The sequence below is a fragment of the Ictidomys tridecemlineatus genome, chromosome 8 (assembly GCF_052094955.1).
Source record: "Ictidomys tridecemlineatus isolate mIctTri1 chromosome 8, mIctTri1.hap1, whole genome shotgun sequence".
NCBI classification, from domain to species: Eukaryota; Metazoa; Chordata; class Mammalia; order Rodentia; family Sciuridae; genus Ictidomys; species Ictidomys tridecemlineatus.
In genome coordinates, this window is record NC_135484.1 from 21,634,519 (window position 1) to 21,656,928 (window position 22,410).

A 22,410-nucleotide genomic window follows, 5' to 3' on the forward strand; every position below is an offset into this window, starting at 1 on the left:
CCTCTCAGGGAGGCACGAATCACTCTCTCTTCTGTGCTCCTATGACCTTTGGTTTGTGCCAATTATTTATCATGACGAGGTCCTTGTGCAGGAGCGCCTGTGCTAACGGGCCATGGGAAATGAGCAGAGGACTGTTTTTATTTGCTTTTACATACACCATCTGGCACTTGGTATATCTTTTTTTATTTTTTTGTGTGGGGGGATACACAGGATTGAACTCAGTGACACTCAACCACTGAGCCACATCCCCAGTCCTATTTTGTATTTGATTTAGAGACAGGGTCTCATTGAGTTGCTTAGTGCTGCACTTTTGCTGAGGCTGGCTTTGAACTCACGATCCTCATGCCTCAGCCTCCTGAGCCTCTAGGATTACAGGCATGTGCCACGGAGCCTGGCTGTGGTGTATCATAATATTATGTTGAATCAAAGCACTAAGAAATGAAAAAATTAAGACATAAGAAGAGATACAAACAAGACTGGTTGTGGTTGATAATTGGAGAAGCTGCCTTGTGGATGCATGGGTCGTCTTACACTATTCAGTATGTTTAACTTCCCAAAAGTCAAAATAAAAACAAGATACACCAAGCTTTCCCAAACTGGTAAATAAGTTATGGCTGAAGCAGGACTGTGCCCCCTTGGAGTTCAATTTTTAACTCTTCTAAATGCCATGCTCTTGGGCAGATGTGTGACCTCATAAATAGACATTACTAGTGTGGTCACCTGGGCTGCCTTTGCTGCCTGGCCATGTATAGTTCTCCCCTCTCAGGAGGTGGGCAATAGGCACCAGCTTTTCCTCTACATTAGCTCACTTCCCCTGGGGGTGGCATGCTTTTCTCTTCCCCTAGCTGTGAATAGTTAGGTTCCTCCTGTTGCTTAAATCACAGAACAAGTCTTATTTTTTTCAACTGACTCCTTTTTGGGACAACCCACGCTCTCTCTCCCCTTTTCCTTCTCATGGTGTCCTGTTATATTCTCTTCACGGTACTTCAAACTGAAATGTCTGTTTACTTGCTAATGATTTGTCTCTCTCACCAGAATGTAACCAAACCACCTGAGGACAAGGACCTCAAATGATGTATTCTAAATTCCCAGGCTTCAAACACAATCTAGCTCACTCTGTGTGCTCACTAAGCATTTGTTCAAAGCACAAACAGCTGAACACATCATGGGGGCATTTAGAAAGCCATTTGATAATTCTTCCTTTTGTGTGCATGTGTTGCTGGGGATGGAACCCAAAGTTTTGCAATTGCTAGGCAAGTGCTCTACCACTTAAGCTACACCCCAGCCCCCTGGATCACTCAATCTATAAATACTCTTATATAACTGCAGAGTCAATTGTAAGATTCCCCAAACTTAATTATAAGCAAATGCATAGTAATCATGATAACCCATCTGACAGAACATTCCAAAGTGCTTTCTGGAAGAGTCAATCACAAGCTAAAGAAAAATACAGAAATTTCATTAAAAAAATTTTTTAAAAGAGCAAGTGAAAACTTCTTAAATCAAACTTTTTATATAAAATATGAAAGAGAGGCAAAAACTTATAAAAATAGCTAACATTTGCTAATGCTGGGCACAAATCCAAGTGTCATGCATATGTACAACACCTCATTTAATCCTTAGAATAACCCTATAAGGTAGGGACTCCTGTTCCCTCTTTATACAGGTATAGGAACTGAAGCCCAAAGATGTCAAGTCATTTGCCAAGGGAAGAGAGTTTATAGATGGAGGTGCTAGGCTCCAGGCATTATTCTTTATTTTTTTTTTGGAGGGGGGGCGGATACCAGGGAGTGAAGCTACGAGTGCTAAACCACTGAGTCGCATCCCTAGCCCTTTTTGGTATTTTACTTAGAGACAGGGTCTCTCTAAGTTGCTTTAGGGCCTTGCTAAATTGCTGAGGCTGGTTTTGAATTTGCAATCCTCCTGCCTCAGCCTCCTGAGTTACTGGAATTATAGGCATGTGCCACCGCATCCAGACTATATGAAAGTACAGATTAAAATGGACTCCAATCTGCATTTTCATTCAAAAGAGGGAGTGTTTCTAGTGCTCTCTGGGTAGAGTAGAATAAAAAGGCAACTAATTGGATTTGTACATCTACCAAGTTTTGATCAATTTTGTCAGAGAAAAATCCCTTTTCCCCATTTCCACCCTACACTTTGATACAATTATCTCAAAAACATCCACCTTTCTCCACAAAGGGGAATCAATGGAAATGGGCTATTCTCCAACTTTTTATAGTAACTAGAGAAGCAAATTCAGCCTGATCCTGGGGTTGAAACCAGCAGTATCCCCTCCCCTCCCTCTGAGGAAGACATACTGGCATTGTCTACGTCACATGAAGAGCAGGAGCCCTGGGAGCCCTGGGAGCCCTGGCACACAAGATAAATTGTACCTCTAGGATCCTCATCCTGGGAGTCATCAGCCTCTCTTTCTAATGTTCATCTTTAGGAATTAAATAAAAGCTCATCTAATTTAGCAATTATTCAGCACTCTCCAATTTTGCTTGCCTTTGCACACCAAGTATTCTACAATGTCCCCATCTTCAGATGTTCTTTGGTCCTAGATTCAAAGGATAAGTGGGACAAAGGACATAAACTGTTTTCTCTTCTCATCCCATCGGTGACGTCTTTGGGATGAAGAAGTAAACAAAGAATTAGGTTGGGCAATCAAGCAAGTAGTCAGTGGACTGAGAAGAGATAATCTTCTAAAGCCCAGCATTTTCCTGAAAAGTATCCTGCTTTTAGATTTCCAAACCTAGCAAGGACATTATCACACTTCTTTTTTTTCTTTTCCTGCAGACACCATTTGCCCAGGAACTGCAGTAGATAATGAGCTCCACAGCCTGGGTTGCGTGGAAAGATGACACCAGCAGTCTCAAGGGCTGGCTCAGAGAAGGAGGTGAGCAACCAACACTGTGAATGCAATAAGATGCTGACAAAACCCAGGGGCCGAGCTGCAGCCTCTTACATAGATTGTCCAGATTTGGTAAAACAAACAACTCATGTCTTTTCTGCTCTGTATGATCAGAAAAAGCATAATCATATCCTGTTAAATTAAGCACCTTATCTTCAAATTCAGCTCTAAAATTCATGGTTAGAGGTAAGCAAATGCAAACTATCCCTTAAGTGTGTTCCAACTCAGCAGTTTGCATTCATTTAAAAATATAAGTTCAGCTTTACCTCCTGAGAAGTTTGCCTGTCTGACAGAATGACAGTTTTGGCTTTAGGCTTCAAGTTGGTGGAGCAATAAATAGATTTACTGTGCCCTAAGGACACGTAAGCTTTTTGTCCACTCTCTTTTCAGAACTTTTCTGAGACTCAATTTTGAACTTATCTATATTTTCTTCTTCCTTTTAATACTGCTATACAATTTTTCTTATTTTCCACTGTCGTGATGGAAAAGCTATTTTTAAATCATGGAATTCAGATAAGGATAATGATTTCCCTAAAGATGGTTCCTCTAAAACTTAATTTTAGAAAATTTACTCATCTTCCTGTAAATTCATTTGGGCACTATAAAAACAGAATCACTCCCAAATGTAAAAATATTACTTCACCATACTTCCCTATTTGATATATGCTAAATCCTGAATAATCATCAATCACTTATTTATCTATCTATCTATTTATTTATTTTTGCCATGCTGGAATGGCAGGAACCCAGGACCTCACTCATGCCAATCAAGGGCTCCCCCAAAGGAATACCTACCCAGCACTCCCTCCTTCTGTTTTCAATACTTTCCCTGTTATGCCATGTACACATATAGAAACCAAATGGAGAGGCCCTCCTAAACCACAGCTCCTGTTCCATCTGAGAGGTCACACCACATAGTGGTCAGACCCTTCTTTAGTCCTAAGACAGCCCTCTCATTCCTCTGTGGAGGACCCCTCAACAAATTTTAATTGCAGTCCTAAGTACAGTTGCTGCACTGTCACAATTCCATAAACTATGCTTATCCAGCAGCTGAAAGAGTGGTTTACTTTATCTGTAAATGCATATAGGATGGAAATACCTACAGAAAAAAGAAAATGAGATAATTGCCTTAAACTGCACATTTATTTATATGGGTCCAACTGTCATACATTAGAAATATTTGAAAAATAGAGAAAAGTCAAAATCCCCACAATTCTATAATAAACCATGAAGAATTTTGGATGTCATTTTCTAATATTTTTCTGTGCATCTAAAATTTTAAATATACTGCTGTTAAATAGGCATTTAGTCAATATCTTGACTTTCCCACTTGATGTGATGCAATGACCTCTGGAGACCTACTGTAACTCGAAGAGCTTCAACTCAATGATTCCAACTCTGTGATAATTCCCTTAATATAATAAGCAAATAATTGATAAGATAATCATGTGTGTAAATATTTCAAAATACTTTACATACTCTAAAATATTATTTACAAAATTAAAGTATTTTTTAAAGTGATACTTTCTTGAGTTTCAATCTGAAACCTACTAATTCATAAAAATTTGGAAAACAGGCTATGCAGAAGAAGATAAAAATTCCTCATCATCTTACTACTCAGCTATAATCATTTAAAAATTCTTTTTTTTTAAGTTAAAATTTGAACTCTCATGCAGTTTGTCTTTATAATTTATGGAATTATTTTATATTGTAGAAAGTCCATTTACTATGGAAAGGGCAATAGTGGCCTTTAAAAAATGCAATGATGGTGGTCTCTTTAAAAAATGCAATGACCCTATCTAATAAATAGCCCACTGTTCAAGTGCACTTTGGGGTTTTGAGCAGAAGGCTGAAAGGCCAGCTGGGGGTTAGAATGTCCCGGATGTGACCAGAGAAGCAGCAACCTGAGGTTCTAGCTTGGTACCTATCAGTCCTCAGGACAAATTCTGTGGGGATTACCTGAGCCTATTCTTGCTGCAAGACCTTCCACACATTTCAATTCCAGGGAGCTCTCTGGAAAATATTCCTGCTGGGGGAATTTTGTCAAAGATCACCACAATTCCTTATCAAGACAGATTAAACATGCCGCAGCATGTTTTCTGAGCTTAGAGTCTCAGAGGTGTCTTCTCCATGCACTGACCTCAGCGGGACAGTCACAATTAATATTAGTGCCAGCCCAGTAGTCAAGACAAGCCACTATGATGAGATCCTCACCTACAGAAATGAGGACTTGGGGAATGAACCTTTAGTTTTTCTTTTAAGAGTTTTTGACGAGGCAAAACATTCTTACATTTCAAAAACTGAAAGGTTCCAAAGGGTAAGTAGTGGGAAGTCTCCTTTCCATGCCTGCCCCCAATCACCAGGTCTCCTCCCAGGAGGGAAGTAATGCTATCAGCTTTTTGTGTATCTTTCCAAAGATACAGAAACAAAGAAAGCTATATATGGGAATGGATCCATCCAGTGCTCCCTGGTACATTGCTATGTGGGAGCTGTCATTGGATGCGAGGTGCGTGAGCAGAAGCAGCAGAGCTGTCTCAACCCATTTATTAACCACCTCAAATCTGCAGGGAGCACAGAGATTTAGGTTTTGAAGGGAAGGCTTACTTGGTATGAAGAGATAAATTCTGGCACTAATTAGAAGAAAGAAGAGCTGCTGGGTATCTAGGTTGCATTTAAAGGCTAGGTAATGATTCATAGTGTGTTTATACCCCCAAGAGTGGCTGGTGCTAAGAGAAGCACTGTTTTTTACATGAGCAATTTTCTAAATGTAAAAGATTACCATATTTTTGTATTATTTTGGTTAGAAACAGCAGCATTTCCCTCAATGTTTTTCTCTTAAAAGAAATACTGAAAACAACTTGAAAACAATAAGCACGATTTTTGTCTTTAAAGCCAGAAATATTTCCCGGCTGGAAATGCAGTTCTAATGATGTCATATAAATTAATGGAAAAATAGCAGTAGACATTCGCTCTATTGCCAAGTTTTGAAGGCTACTTAAGCAAGGCATATTTATTTTAGTGATATGAATATTTAATTTTTCCTTATCTGGAAAGACATTTTAAAGAGTGTTAATCAATATTTTTTCTGGAAATCTTTTAAAGTTTACCTTTGACATCAGCTGTTATCCCCCCAAAGCCTATCTACTTACATCTATTAATATTAGCTTAAACACTAAGGATGCCAACAGTCTATTTTATTAACAACAGACATATTCTAAATTTCCCTAAGTGAGTAAATATAGAGAAATAGCCAAAAAAATTATTTATTTTTTTATTTAGGTACTGGGGATTGACCCAGGGGCACTTAACTACTGAGCCACATCCCCAGATGGTTTTATTTTTATTTTGAGTCAGGGTTTTGCTAAGTTGCTTAGGGCCTCGCTAAGATGCTGAGGCTGGCTTTGAACTCATAATCCTCCTGCCTCGGCTTCCTAAGCTACTGGAATTACAGATGTGTGCCACTGCGCTGAGCAGCCAATAGGATTGTGAAGGTGAAAAAAATAACCCATCAGCTATAAAAACACTACAAATCTATACTCATTAAACAGAGTGACACAGTAGAAACGGACAAATAGCTCATCAGAACATAATAAGAAACTCAGAAATTGACCAATGTGTGCATTATAAAAAAGGATTTCACATCCAGGGGGAGATTAATGGCATGGAAACAACACATTATTGACTCAGAAAACAGTAAAGCTGGTTTACTCTCTTGAATCAAAACATATAAAAGCCTATAATAAGTTGAAACAAGTGGTTTTATAATCTTTGTTTCCTTCCACAAGACAATCAATGAAGTAAAAAGTAACAGGAAAGATATGAATATGCAAAAATTAAAACAAAAATCATTTAAAAATTCTCAAGGTTAACAACAGATTGGAGAAAAATATCATGGCATATATAACCAAGGGCCAATATCTATAATATCTAAGGAGATTTTACTAATTCACATAAAAAAGACAATCCCCCCAAATTGGCCAAACACTTTGAATAAGCAAATCAAAAATGTTCAGTAAACATAAGATGCCCAATCTCATAGAAATATCAATGAAACAGAACATTATTGTTTATCCTTTAGAATATAAATCTCCCAACCACTCCCCAAATGCTGATAAGGGTGAGTAAGCAGCTTGGCATGCTTAGCAACTATGGGTCAGGAAGATAACAGAATAGTATCTTTCAAAAATGTTAAAAAGAAAGAAAGAAAGAAAGAAAGAAAAGAAAGAAAGAAAGAAAGAAAGAAAGAAAGAAAGAAAAATATCCTGAGACTTAGTCAATCTATTAATGGGACTAATACATAAATACTAGCATGTGTACCCAGAAATATATGTGCAAAATCAAGGTAGCAGTGTTTGATAATGAAAAATGGAAACTCCATAAACATTCATCAATCATGTAACTGTTCAATAATTTATAGTACATTATCTATGAGACGCCACAGAGTCATTCAAATGAGTGTGATATATACTGATATGGAAGGACTTTCTAGATGCTCTGTTTGTGTGTGAGAGGATACATGTAAGCACATGTGGGTACTTACACATATACTATTTATGTAGATACATAGAAACATCTACATAGTACCTCAAACCTGTACTAGCGTCCCTGGGGGGAATGGAAGTGAGTCTGGGAAAGGAGTCAAGTGGGGTTTCATTTTTATATGATAAACTTTTGTACTATTTGAATCCTAAATCAATATATTCTTTTTCTACATCAAAATACACATATTAAAAAAGAAATGAGGGGCTGGGGTTGTGGCTCAGTGGCAGAGCACTTGCCTAGCACGTGTAAGGCACTGGGCTCAATTCTCAGCACTGCATATAAATAAATAAAAATAAAGGTCCATTGACAACTAAATATATATATATATATACAAAAAAAAGAAAAAAGAAACAAACCGGACTTCTCCGGGTATCCTACTTTTGGTATATTTGTTCACGGTGTTTAATAGAACAGGAGCGGAACCTCTTTCAGAATAAACAATTACTTTTCATAAAATGAAAAATCTGTAAAAATGCATTGTTCTTTTAATTCCGTTATCTTTTGCTGTAATTTTTCCTCATATCATGCTATCAGATGAAAATAAGGTCATCAGATACCATCCTGAATGACAAAGAGTGGGCCGAGAGCTGTCATTGCAGCCCAGGGGTCAGGTCTGAGGGACACGAGCACAAGCCCTTTCCCAATTACCCAGAGGCCCTAGCCAGCTCAGTGTCACAAAAATATTCTACCCCTTTCTTAGGATCAACTTTACTGAGAAGTACATCTTCAGATGTCTCATTTTAGCATGAACTTTTCCTGACCCCAGAAATGGCAGGGAGAAGTCTGGCCGTTACTGGTCCAAGAGTAGATTATAAGAGGAGAGAGCCCTCAAAGAGGGGAAACCACACTTCAAGATGGCAGAAGTCCCTGTGTGCAGATACAACCAAACAGATTTAAGAGGAAACAAACAAATAAAGAAGCAATGTCCCTTAGACACACGGGACTTTCTTCTGTCCATGAGACTAACCTATAGGGAACAGCTGTGGAGGACATCTACAATAATGGAGGCCACCACGAGTTCTGTGGAAGGGGTTTGCTATTAAATAACAGGTTCCTACTGCTACTTCCTTTACCCAGCACCAAGCATCCCCCACACCACCAGGAACCACTGCAGGAACAGGAGGAGCACCATGGCCGATGGCTGCCCTACAGAGGCCGTTTCTAACCTACAGCAGCAGCATTTGTTCTCGGTAAAGATGGAACATGGTCTTCCTTCTGTAAGCATCTGTCCTGGTATTTTTTAACCTTAATTCAATTTAAAGATTTGATTTCTGTGCAAGTTTTTAGGAATACACCTGTTATAGAGAGCAAAGCACATACACCTGGGAGAGAGAAATAAACAGGACACCTGTGGTGAGTGGGCATCAGATAATATGATTACTCATGTTGGTCCACTCTGCTGTTAGTAGTCTGTGAAACTGAAGGGTACTGGGAGGAGAAAGAGTAGGATTATAGCTGCGATTGTCTGGATCTCAGGTGTCCTCCAAAGGCCTGTGTATTAAAGGCTTAGTACTCAGCTTGGCCCTATTAGGAGGTGGTGGAAAGTTTAAGAGGTGGGTCTTGGGGTAGGTCTTCCAGTCATTGAGGGCATGCCACTCAAGGGGTTGTAGGACTCTAATCTCTTTCTGCTCCCCAGCAAAGAGGTGAATGGTTTTGACACTTGCTGCCACCACGACATGCTCTCTCTCTACAGGCTCAAAAGCAACAGGGCCAACAAATCATGGGTTCACACATCCAAAACTGTGGGTCAAAATCAACCTTTTCTCTTTTTAAATTGTTATCTCATATAAAGAACTCAGAAAGCTGACCACCAAAAACAAACAAACAAACAAACAACCCAATCAATAAATGGGCCAAGGACCTGAACAGACACTTCCCAGAAGATGATATACAATCAATCAACAAATATATGAAAAAACGTTCATCATCTCCAGCAATCAGAGAAACACAAATCAAAAATACTCTAAGATTTCATCTCACTCCAGTCAGAAGGGCAGCTATTATGAAGACAAACAACAATAAGTGTTGGCGAGGATGTGGGGAAAAAGTACACTCATCCATTACCAGTGGGATTGCAAATTGGTGCAGCCAATATGGAAAAGCAGTATGGAGATTCCTTGGAAAACTTGGAATGGAACCACCATTTGACCCAGCTATCGCTCTCCTCAGTCTATACTCAAAGGACTTAAAAGCAGCATACTACAGGGACACAGCCACATCAATGTTTATAGCAGCACAATTCACAATAGCTAAACTGTGGAACCAACCTAGATGCCCTTCAGTAGATGAATGGATAAAAAAATGTGGCATATGTACACAATGGAATATTACTCAGCAATAAAAGAGAATAAAATCATGGCATTTGCAGGTAAACTGATGGCATTGGAGAAGATAATGCTAAGTGAAGTTAGCCAATCCCAAAAAAACAAATGTCGAATGTTTTCTCTGATATAAGGAGGCTGATTCATAGTGGGGTAGGGAGGGAGAGCATGGGAGGATTAGATGAATTTTAGATAAGGCAGAGGAGTGGGAGAAAAAGGAAGGGGGCAGGGGGTTAACAAGGATAGTAGAATGTGATGGACATCATTATCCAAAGTACATGTATAAAGACACGAATTGGTGTGAACATAATTTATATACAACCAGAGATATGAAAAATTGTGCTGTATATGTGTAATAAAAATTATAATGCATTCTATTGTCATTTATTTTTAAAAAATCAATTAAAAAATAAAAAAAATAATGGGAATCTAACCTAACAGTCCTCTGTGGTTCCAGAAAAACTGGATCACCATGCTAAGCTGTATCATTTGAAAATTCAGTTTCTATCCTAAATTATGTCTACTGTGAGCCCAAGGTGACACATATGTGCCCACACTGACTGTCACCAGCATCTGTTCTGGGCATAGAACTTTAAAAGCCGAAGCAGAATGAACACTGTTGACACTTGTTTTCTGGCCCAGAAAATGAAACTAAAAAGGGAACCAAAATGTAGCCCTTAGGAATGATTCAGACTTCTTTGAAAGGGAAAAGAAATATTTAATTTTAGAAATTCTTATTCAGCCTGGTTAGTTACAGTGTTATTCATAATCTTATCATATCTTCAAAACTGACATACTGACTGTTAGGTCACCAGTGAAAGCAAACAAGGATGAATGTGGGAGAAGCAGAAATCTTCATGAGAAGATTTTATGCTAAAACTATTTAAAATTTTTATTTGTGATTAAAATAGACCTAACATAGAAATTTGCCATCTTAAGTATCTTCAGCATGATACACTGCATTTTGACTACTTACCTTGTAAACTGTCGACTCTCTTCATGTACTTCCATTTCTGTGCTTTTAAATTCATTTAGTTCTTTCCTTATGGCTGCCTAAACAGGAGAAGAAAAAATAGGCAAGTAAATTTATTACTTGGGTCCCATATTTCTCCAAGTCTATGTAGCATCAATGAAACAGACATCCTCTTAAGGAATGGCCGGGACAAAGGGATTCCGAATTCCCATGAGGTAAAGGTAGAATAATAAATGTAACATCACATTATGGGTCAAGCATCCCTAATATGAAAATCTGAAATTAGAAATATGAAAAATCTGAAAGCTTTGGAGTGCCCACACCATGTCACAAGTGGGAAATTCCACAACTGACCTCCTGTGATTGTCGCAAAAGGCAAGTGCGGTAACGATATTGGAGAAAGTGACCTTGAGGCTTGGTGTAGAAGAAACATAAGTGAATTTTGTGTTTAGACTTGGGCTCCGTCTCCATCATATCTCGTTATATGTATGGAAATATTCCAAAGTAGGAAAAAATTCCCCAACCAGAGAAACTTCTGGTCCCAAGCATTTCAGATGAGGGATATTTAAGGTGTAAATCCAAACCAAAATCAGGACTGACCTCTTCAAGTGTCTCTGACAATGGGGGTGGGGAGGGGAGCCTTGGCTAGACTCATAGCGCAGTCCATGAGTCATACAGAATATCCCCCACCTCGACAACCACAAGAAAGTGCTGGGCATGAGATTTTTCTGAGAAATAGTATCAGATTCCTATGAAAGTTCTGCACTTATTACCGCCCACAATAACATAGTTTTGACGAGCTGCCACAGAGCTACTGGAAAAGCAGTTGCTATTTATTCTTTAATATTAAAAGTTTAGATAAACAGAACTTGAAATTTCAGCACAGTGGGCAAAGCAACTCAAGGAAAATATCAAACAAGATGCATTACTATTTAAAGAACACATAACCTGTGCCGTGTAAACTTTGGTGTACAAAGAGATGCTTATGCCATTCAGAGCGAGAAGCTGAGACAGTCGTCAAAATGTTAACTTTAGTTTATCCGTTAACGAACAGTGACTGGATGGCGCATGATTTTGGGTTTCAAGTTTTTGATTATTTTTATTTCCTCATTTTTTTCTACGAAGAATGTCTTATTCATTTTTTTTTCTTAAAGTACTAATAAAACACCCCTGAAACCTCTAGGCAAAAAAAAAATGGACTCTTCAGTCAAAACACAGAGTGACAATATAAATCACAGAGAGTGATTTTGCTGAGAGATAAGAAAATCTGTTTTGTGGTTGGAAAATAATGAATTTTAGAAGAGGGAGAAGACAGAAGAAAGCCTGGTGGGCCCTTTCCCCCCCACGGATCACAGTGAAACCCACAAGCTTTCCCGCCCATGTGCCTTCCAGTGTTCTGTGTCAATCCTGTTGACACAGAGCTCTCTTCTCCCCAGATACATTCCTCAGCCCCTGTAGTCTCTATGGGGAATCTGGGTGTGGAAACGGTGGTAATAATTCACACTACTGATTTCTGGAAGAGCTGAAGCCAGCAGAGAAATGTTTGTGGGCCTGTGTCCTCCCCGACACGGCTGTTTTTCTCACTGCCTGTAAAAACTGATCCAGAACCAGAAGCCGGCAAAGCGGAAGACGCCCCGTGTCATTCACAATTCACATCTAGGGGAAATTCTTCTTTGAAAGAAAGTGTCTTAATTTGAAGAGGGGCAGAGAATCCTGCCAACGTTCACTTTAAATTTCTTCTCCAAATGGGAGGTCTTACTAGAGGGGGTGAGAAGCATCACGCTTGAAGTCAGAAGACACGGATTCTAGACTTGGCTGCTCCTTCCATAGCAGTGTGGCCCTGGGGGAGTCACCCTGCTCCCAAGCCACAGTTTTCTCATGGCTGCAGTTTGAATAAGTGTTCCCCAAAGGTCCATGTGTTAAAGGTTTATTCTTTAGGGTAATGCTATTGGGAGATGCTTGGGACTTTTAGGAGGCAGGGCCTTATGGGAGGTACTTAGATCACTGGTGAAGACTCTGGCCTGTGTTCTCTTTGCTTTTCAGGTTCATGATGTAAGTGGTTTGCTCCACCATATAGTACTCTCCATTGCCATCTAACGCCCCCACCAGAGGCCCGTATCCATGGAATCACTTGATCTTGAACTAGAGCCTCCAGAACCATGAGACAAACCTTTTCTCTTTATAAGATATTGCCTCAGGTATTTTGCTATAGTGATAGAAAACACTATGACATTCACCTGGAAAATTCAAATGAGAATTCCTCACAATATTATGAGTACTAATTCAAGGACATATCTGGAAGTACTTTGTATACTATAAAGCTATCAATAATGTCATTATTGTGAGGCATTCATAAATAAATTATTTGGTTTTGTGACTGTGACTTATAATGCCTTCATTTTCATTTATAGAAAAATTGATTCCTAGAACCAGAAGCTGGAAAAACTGAAGATGCTCCATTCCCAGTCACAATGCACATCTAAAAGAAGCTCTTCTTTGAAAGGAAGTATTTTCATTTGAATAGGGGCAGAGACTTCTGCAAATGTTCATTTAAAATTTCTAGATACTCTAAATACTAGAGTTCAAGAAGACGTCACTGAAGAAGACTCAAAGATATATAAGACAAAGTCCTCACTTGCAATAGTAGGTTGCCTATTGTTCTAAGAGTTTGGCAAAGACCAATGAAAGCATTCTGAGAGAATCAACTAGGACATGGAACTTAAAAACTAGCACAATTGTAAATTGTGTGTGACACATCCTTTATATTAATAAAATGTACAATTCTCTAATGACCTTATATCTACACACACGCTTTTTTATGCAGAGAGCCAAACACTTAGGGACACACCCCACATTCTCATCTGTAATGTGACCTTTCCATTTCCTCATCAAGAGTGGAGTCTTGCTCTCCAGCCTTGAATCTGGGTGAGTCCTATAACTGTTTTGGACAACAAAACACAGTTGAGGTGATACTGTGTCTGTCAGTCGCGGGTGTAGCTCTTTCCTAGCCTGGTACCTTTTGCTTCTTAGAAGTCAGCTATCACGTAAAAACATGTGACTCTCAGTGAACCATACTGGGAGAAATCCCCAGGTACAAGGAAAGGCCTTAGAGGATGAGACCCTATGTAGACAGGGGGTGGTGGAGAGGGGAGTGGGGGGAGGATGAGACAGTGAGTGCACCAAGGAGCCAGAGGGCACAGACATGTTCCTGGAAGTGGAATCTAGCACTAGCATTTTACCTGATGCCATGCACATCAGAAACAAACCTCTGGGCTGGGATGTTCCCTCATCCTACCTCAAGTGAGCAAAATAAAATAGTTGATTTAAGCCACTTGGCTTTAGGGTTGTTTGTTGCAAAGCTGTGGTTAAAGTCAATCCTGTTCTATAACTTTTATCTTCTAGAAGATAAAATAGAGGCCTAGACACTCATGTGACCTGTTGGAGATCAAGTGTTCATACACTAAGTGACAAGGATGGGTCCCCTATATGGGCCTCAAGCCCTACACATTTTCCAGTAAAATGAGCCTAACTCATCCAGATAATTGCCTCAGATCTTCATGTTCTGTGTGCTGGCTTGTAATTAGAAATCATAAGTCAGTTATATGAGTGATGTGGCAATGAATGTTATGTAAAATTGCAGGGACTAATTGAGAAATATATCAGAAAGATATAACTACAGGACATGGCAGAAATGCAATATTTATTTTAAAAAATTCACTGAAGAATGAATTCCAGGAGTTAATAAAGAGAATGATTTCTTGAGAGAGATTAAAAAGGAGAAAAAATAATTAATTAAGACTTTTTATTATTGGTGAAATGCATGTACATAATCTTAAATTTCTTCTTTACAAATGAAACTAGATTTTAGCCCTAATACTTTTCACTTAACTATAAATGGGACTGATTTTGTTGAAAGATATGAGATAGAAAAACGTGGGCTGAAATAGTGGGGTTGGAGGACAAACGGTGCTGGGTTGGATCACCATGGGAAGTCACTGAGAGACACAACCAACCAAAAACCACCAGGAGATAGCACTGAGACCAGATATGTAGTTAAATTTGGTATTATGGGGCTGGGGTTGTGGCTCAGTGGTCGAATGCTTGCCTAGCATGTGTGAGATACTGGGTTTGATTCTCAGCACCACATAAGATTAATAAATAAAATAAAAAGTCCATCAACAACTAAAAAATATTAAAAAATTTTTTTTTGGTATAATGAGAATTAAAGGAAAAAGGAAATGAAAATGACTAAAACTAGGTATAAAATTGACCAGTGGTGAGTAGTAACAGTTCTGCTTCATCAGCCCGTCAGTTAAGGGGGCATCCTGACAAGAAGCACCAGCAGATTTTTTTTGACTATTACGCAACCTTCTCAAATAGCAAGGATGTAAGACCAGAATTAACTATGCTTTAACTTTTCCAATAGAATTCTGATGTGCAGCACAGAGTGGACTTCTTGACTACTCATTAGTTCAATGCCATGGGAGGGTAAACAGACTACCTTTTGCTACCAAGGCAAATGAGAACTGGCCAAAGACTATACTATAGAGGGCTAAAATCTCAGTCTTTCCTAAGACCTATGTAGATAGTGCTTTCCTGAAAAGACAGTATATTCTGCTCATCCTTGTATCCCTAGAGTCTGGGGGAATATTTAACATATTTAACATGTAAGGGCTTTAATGAATCATTACTGAGTGACCCACTGGGCAAATCCGTGTATCATCTGAAAAAATTTGCATTCTCTTTCACTAGAAAATTTTACACTAGACTATAAGTTGAGGCTTCAATAAATAATGAAAATGTCACCAATGGGGTATAAAGCTTCAATTCTAAACCTGATTATGAATGTAATAGTGGTAAGATTATAAATGTAATACTGATTATGAATGTAATACTGATGAGTTGGGTCAAGACAGATATTCCATGTAATTCTCAATAGATATAATTGACTCTGCTTTACTAGTGAGGGCACTTAGGTTAAACAACTTGGCCAGAAAACAAGTGGCTAAGAATCACACCCAGCTGCCCAGCTCCAATGTGGGCTGTCTTCTCTCCATCCTGGATCTTCCATGCTCCACCCCATGGGGATGGTAACTCAAGTGAGCCTACTGGATGGTCTTTTCTTGCTCTCCCTGTGTCTTTTGTAGGTGTTATCTGAAATCCATGTGTTGGAAATTTAATTCCCAAGCCAACATGGTAGGCAAGGCCTAAAAAGAGGTGATTAAATCATAAGGGCTCTGCTGTCATGAATAGATAGTGCTGATATCATAGGAATGAGTTAGTTATCCCAAGAGTGGATTGTTTAAGAAGCCAGTTCTGCCCTCTCTTGCTGTCTTATGCTCCCTTGCTCTTCTGCCTTCTGCCATGGGATGATGTAGCACAAAGATGTGGCCTCTCTATCTTGGACTGGCTAGCAACTAGAACTATGAGCCAAATAAATTTCTTTTCTTTATAAATTAACTAGTCTGTGGTTCTATGGACTAGTAATACAAAATGTACTAAGAAAACCTGTCCATCATTTTAGGGCTGGCTCATTTATCTCCTTCAGTGCAGGAAATGAGGCCATCTTATCTTACTGTACCTGTATCTATTTCTAGTGCTCCACCTAAGCACATATATTGTAAAATTGAAAATCTTATTTTTAAAGGTGAATTAAACTAATAAAGCTTACAATTATTAAGGCACTCTCCCACCACTTCTTTCTCAGCATGAAGACTTTAACAAATTACCAGATTGGTGAGATTCCGCACAGCATCCTGCCAAGTAATCTCACAGAAGAGGCATTAACTTGATTGACTGATTGACTACTGATCTTTAAAAATGCAAGGTGTTATTTTTTTGTTTTTCTTTTCTTTTCTTTTTGAGTCAGGGTTTCGGTATGTTGCCCAGGCTAGTCTTGAATTTGGGGGCGCAAGTGACGCTCCAACTCAGCCTCCCATGTAGCTGGGCCTATAGGTGTGCACCACCTTGCCTGGCTCACAAGGCAGAATCTTAATAGGGCTGTGAAAGCGGCACTAAAAGAGAAGGATGGTTTTAGATAAGCAGGTGTGTTTATTTGAGAGCAGAGATGGAAAATATTTACTTGCAATTGTTTTTTTTTTAAATATAGAGTTCAAAAGTTAAAATATAAAACTCATTTTAACATAATAGTTAAATTACAAATTTTTACACCAATTAACTTACTATATAAAATACATTATTTAGAATCTGATCAATGTATATTATGAAGTGGTTTATTTTAAGGTAAAAAGCAATAGAAACTCAGAACAACTTGCTGTAAAAATGATTGGCCTGTGTTATTCTCATTCTAAAATAAAATACATAATAACGCTATATGGTTTTAGTATCTCTGGGCCATAAGTAATACTTCATTATACTTATTTTTCTGTTAAGTAGAAAATATTATTTTTTGAAATTATTAAAAATACTATGCACTATGTACAAATATGGCATAACAAATTCTGCTATTATGTATAATTATAATGCACCAATTAAAAAAATACCACACACTAATGTGCATTTTAATTGTTAGTCTCTTGTTTTTGAATTTTTGGATATTCTGATGTTTGTCAATGAACACAAATCACTTGTGTTTGTATAATATACTAGATTTAAACAGCATATTAAATTGTTGCATTCTTTTCTATTTTCTACCATTTATATATATATAATTTAAATATATAATTAAATCAAATATGTAAATATATATTCAATATATAATTAAATATATATTGTTATATAAATAAAATTTAAAAATTCTACCTGAAATAAATTCTTTTAGAAAACACTTATGGACCACCCCCCCCAACACACACATAAATCCAGTTCTGAAAATGTCCTTTACACGTTAAAAAGTCTCAAGGGAAATGCAAGAAATGCCAGAAGCAAATGAGTCTCCCCTGAGAGTAGGGAAGGGCTCTGGCTCTGCTCTGGGTCTTGGGGTTGGATCTGCAGGGGAGATGTAAAAGTTCTGTGCCTTCAAAATACTAAGCCTGCAGGAGACACCCTGACCAAGCCCATGTCCCCTGCAGCCTAGGGATCTGACACAAAAAACATATTTTTGTCTCAATACATTTTTATAAAGTCCTCTCTATTATAGTTTGAGATGAATGAGCTTTATCTCCCAATAACAGAACCAGCATTAAGAAAAACTATTCTAGGGTATGAAAAGCGTAGTTTTTATATGAGGGTCGTTAATCACTTGGATTCTCACTGCTTGTACAATTTACACCTGTTACGATATTTTTATTCATTTACCTGGCACTTCCTGCCTTTCTGGAGTTCAGCATTTGAGTAATAAGACAGCTGGTAATGGGGGGTGTAGCAAATTATATTTTCCAAAGATGGCTAAAACAATACCCTCAGTGCACATGTTTTTCTGTGAAATGATCTTGCCTTTTCCCTGTCTAGAGGTAGAACCAATTCCCTTTTCCTTGAATCTGAGCTGGCCTTATAACTTGACTACAACTAACAGAATGTAGTGGAAGTAAAGCTGCATCAAAAAAGGCCAGGTACCTTTTACCTGGCTCTGGAACACTGGTTCTGGGGGAAGCCACAAGTAAGAAGCCTGGCAGCTGTGGGAGTACATGTGCAGGTAGGTAGTTTGGTGGACAGCCCCAGCTGAGCCCAGCTTCTGAGCCATCCCCACCGCAACACTAGGCACAGTGGAGAAGCCATCCTAGACAGTCCAGAGTAGCCCATCTGTCAGCTGAATGACATGGATTGACTCAAGTCAACCTCAGGAGAAGCAGAGAAACTGCCAACTGACCCCCGACCAAATCTCAACCTATGAAATCTGAAAAATACAATGAAATATTTTTCAATATTGTTGCTGCTTTCAACCACTAGTTTTTTTGTTTTTTGTTTTTTTTTGTACAGGAACAGTGACTGGAGCAGGGCCAATTGGAAGCCACTAAATGAGGGGTGAGTAGCCAAAGGTCCACAGATGAAAGAAAAACACACACAAAGGTGTACACCATTTCTTACAGAATGGCACACCAGATTCCTTGATTCATCCTCTTATTGAAAAGAACATGCTAAATGTAGCATTTAAAACATTGTCTTCAGCTGGGGATATAGCGCAGCTGGCAGAGTGCTTTCCTCAAATGCACAAGGCCCTGGGTTCTAATCCCCAACACCATTAAAAAAAAAAAAGAAAAGGAAAAAAATTGTTTTCAATGCATCCTAGAGCTTCTAAAACAGCCAAAACTATTTTGATAAAAAAGGGTAAATGATGATGAAGCTCAGAGAATAAAGTAGACAAACTATGAAACTGTTCTTAACCTTGAACTTGAGAGGTCATTTTGCAGCCTGCTGAGATGTAGAAGACAAGAGACTGCCTAAGTCAAATAAATAATCCTCCCTGTATAAAGTGGGGACTGATGGCAGACTCCAAGGACAGCAAAGAAAACTGCACACAGATGTTCAATAAGTAAGGTCGGGGTGTGTGAGTATAGATGCTAGTTGAGAATTTGAATCCATGTCAGCCAACATGCAGGTTTGCAGCCAGAATTCACAGTCCTAAGGTAGCCTAATGTAACTCATTTTGAAAATCTCATTAAAAAAAACTGTTAAATGAAACAAATATTATAACGAAAGACGTTTCTTGAGATACAATCTCATAACAAAGATTTTTTGGTCAGGAAAATATAGTTATCCTAAATACCTATGACACACCTGGAATGCAGGAATGAAAATTGATAGAATTATGAGAAAGGGGAAAAATCCAAATAGTAGAAGGTTTAACTTGTCTTATTAACAGATCAAGTAGACAGGAAAATAAGGATAGAAAAATCTGAATAACTAACCAGCTTGATCTTATAGACATATTTAGAATACCACACCCAGAACTGTGGAACACATATTGTTTTCAAAGATATATAAAGACATTTAAAATTATTGACCACATACTTTAAAAATCCTAATACATAAGGCCACACCCCAGGCAAATTAAATCAGGATCTCCTCATACATCCTCATTTTTAAAACTCCCCAGATGATACCATTATGCAGCCAACTTGGCAAACCACTGATATACAGGGTAATTTATAACCTCCAGTGCTTATTTTAAAAATTAAGGAAGGCCAGGTGCAGTGGGCCATGCCTGAAATCCCAGCAGCTCAGGAGGCTGAGACAAGAGGATCCCAAATTCAAAGGCAGCCTCAGCAACTGAGAGAGGCCCTAAGCAACTTGGCAAGATTTAGACCTAATCAACTTAGCAATATAAAAAGGGTGGGGATATGGCTCAGTGGTTAAATGCCCCTGGGTTTAATTCCCAGTACAAAAAAAAAAAAAAAAAAGAAGATAAATCTTACTATATAGGGTCTCTAACTTAAGTTAGAAACAAACAAGTTGAATAAAGCCAGAAAATTTAGAAGGAAGGGAAAAAAAGAGCAAAAACAGTAATCTCTCTTTATCTGTGGGGGATATATTCCAAGACCTCCATTGGATACCTAAAAACATGGATACTGAGCCCAACATATACTGTTTTTTCCTATGCATAGTACCTATGATAAATAAACTTGAATTGATAAATTGGGTATAGTTAGAGGTTAAAAACAATAACTAATAATACAATAGAATAATCATTCTATTACCTGAACACAAGCACTGAGGAACCTTGACAGTGGATTTGGTAACCAAGATGGCTACCAAGTGACTAACAGGTGTATACAGAAAGGATATGTTGGACAAAGGGATGATTCACATCCAGGGTGGAAGTAGTGGTATGTAGCAGGACAAATCAAGATTTTGTTATGTTACTGTTTGGGAACAGTATACAATTTAAAACATATGGAAATTTCCATTTAATATTTTTCATTATTAGTCAATTGAAACCCTAGATATAGGGAGACTTCTGTAACATAGAAAAGAAATATAAAAGAGATTACCAACAAAGCTAAAAGTACACCTTACCCCTTCCCCTCTAAAATTAATTCCAGGTAAATCAAGAAATTTAATGTGAAAAACAAAACAATAAAGGTCTAGAAGACAGTATGGGGGATATATTTATGATTTTAGAATGGGAAGAATTCTTTTTGTTCTTGCTAGTACATTTTAGTTATACATAATATTGGGGGTTCATTTTGACATAATCATACAAGCATGGAATATAATCTGTTCTGTTTCAGTCCCTGGTGTGTCTCCTTCCCCAGCCTCCTTTCTTCACTCTACTGATCTTCCTTCTATTTATTTATAGTTTTTTAAAAATAAGTGTTTTATAAATACACATAAAAGTGACATACACTGTGGAATATTCATATATGCACTAGCATAATTTGATCAATTTCATTCCACCATTTTTCCCATCCCTCTCCCTTCCCCCGCAATCTCCTTTTAATGCTCCATTGATATCCCCTCTATTTTCATGGGATCCCCCACTTTTCCCTTATTTTCATCTAGGTTCCATATATGAGAGAAAACATTATTTTCAGAAACAAAATCATAAGCCATTAAAAAGTCTGCTGAAACAACCACTTAAGGCATCCCCTTTTCATCAGAAGATCCCATAAACAGAGTTGAAATATCAAAAAATGGGAGAAGATACATATTTACTTGCAACATATATAACTGGAATACATGAAAATCCTCTGTGAATCAACAAGAAATTGACTACCCAAAAGAAAATGGGCAAAAGACAAGGCATTTCCCAGAAGTGGAACCTTAATGCCCAACAGACATACAAAAAATAGTTTTTTAACTTCAGGAATAATTAGTAAGAGGTAAAGCCCAAGCACAAAGAGGTGCTATTTCATGGGTGTGGTTGGTGGGTTGAATCTAGTCTGCTCCTTGTCTTTGTAAATAAAGTTTTATTGGAACATACACACACATCTATTCAATGACAAATGTCTATGGCTGTTCTCATCCTAAAATGACAGAACTGAGAAGTTGCAAGAAAGATTGTATGGTCCATAAAGCCAAAAATATTTACTCTATGGCCATTTATAGAAGAAGTGTGCCAGTTTTCCATAGTTCACATATCTCTTTAGAATGATAAATTGAATAAGTTATATTTTCTAAAAGAAAGGATAAACCCTGGTTCTGGGAAAGCCCTGTTCATCCAGGTTTGAATGAAGACAGGTTATATGGTAAACAAGGACTAGTTTTCCTTGAGATTTACTTGGAAGAACTATATTACTATTACTAAATGCGTCATTTAAGCAGTTGAAATAATCAGAGACAGAAAACTGTTGGACTACTCATTAAGATCTGGCCCCCTAGGATGACCAAGTGGAAGGGGGGTGAATACGGAGTTTTGGGGAAAGCAGTGTGATCAACACCAACACCACTGAGAGTCTTGCCTTGTCTGCAGGTGTCAACCTAGCCCAGGGCTTGTCTGCCCGACGGTCGTAGTCGGGAGAATCGGTGACTTCTACATACTCGTTAAACCGCAGGATCCTTCGAGCTTGTAGCTCTGCCACTGTGGGTCTCAGGCTGAGCTGCAGGAGGAAAGAGGGAAAAAGTGGAGATCAGTAAACCATTTATTGCTTCATGGTGGCAAGTTTTCTATAGAGAACACTTCAAAGTTATGGTTAAATAAGGTCACTTTCAGGTATCAAAAAAAAAAAAAAGGCAGCATCATCTCGGGAATTTGCAATGAGAACTAGAAAGCAGTGTGCCCTAATTTTTGAGACTATAAAAAATCATCATTGTTAGATAGG

General features: G+C 38.2%; 1 protein-coding gene and 1 long non-coding RNA gene across 13 annotated transcripts in view; one reads left to right on the top strand and one right to left on the bottom strand.

The window, feature by feature from the left end:
* Positions 1–13,595, top strand: part of LOC120889154 (uncharacterized) — a 30,859-nt gene extending 17,264 nt beyond the window's left edge. Inside the window, exons 2-3 of the long non-coding RNA XR_013424806.1 lie at positions 2,800–2,899; positions 13,162–13,595. This is a non-coding gene — a long non-coding RNA (uncharacterized LOC120889154). The remainder of the gene's footprint in view (positions 1–2,799; positions 2,900–13,161) is intronic.
* Phactr2 (phosphatase and actin regulator 2) overlaps positions 1–22,410 on the bottom strand; it is a 269,022-nt gene that overhangs the window by 8,692 nt on the left and 237,920 nt on the right. For 9 of the 12 annotated variants that reach the window (XM_078018989.1, XM_078018984.1, XM_078018987.1 and 6 more), the window contains 2 exons: positions 22,051–22,188; positions 10,754–10,830 (listed from right to left, as the gene is read on the bottom strand). In XM_078018989.1, the coding sequence (XP_077875115.1) occupies positions 10,754–10,830; positions 22,051–22,188 (215 nt within the window). Of the gene's footprint in view, positions 1–10,749; positions 10,831–22,050; positions 22,189–22,410 lie in introns of those variants that run through there. The other 3 variants (XM_078018988.1, XM_078018986.1, XM_078018983.1) reach the window with 1 other exon arrangement.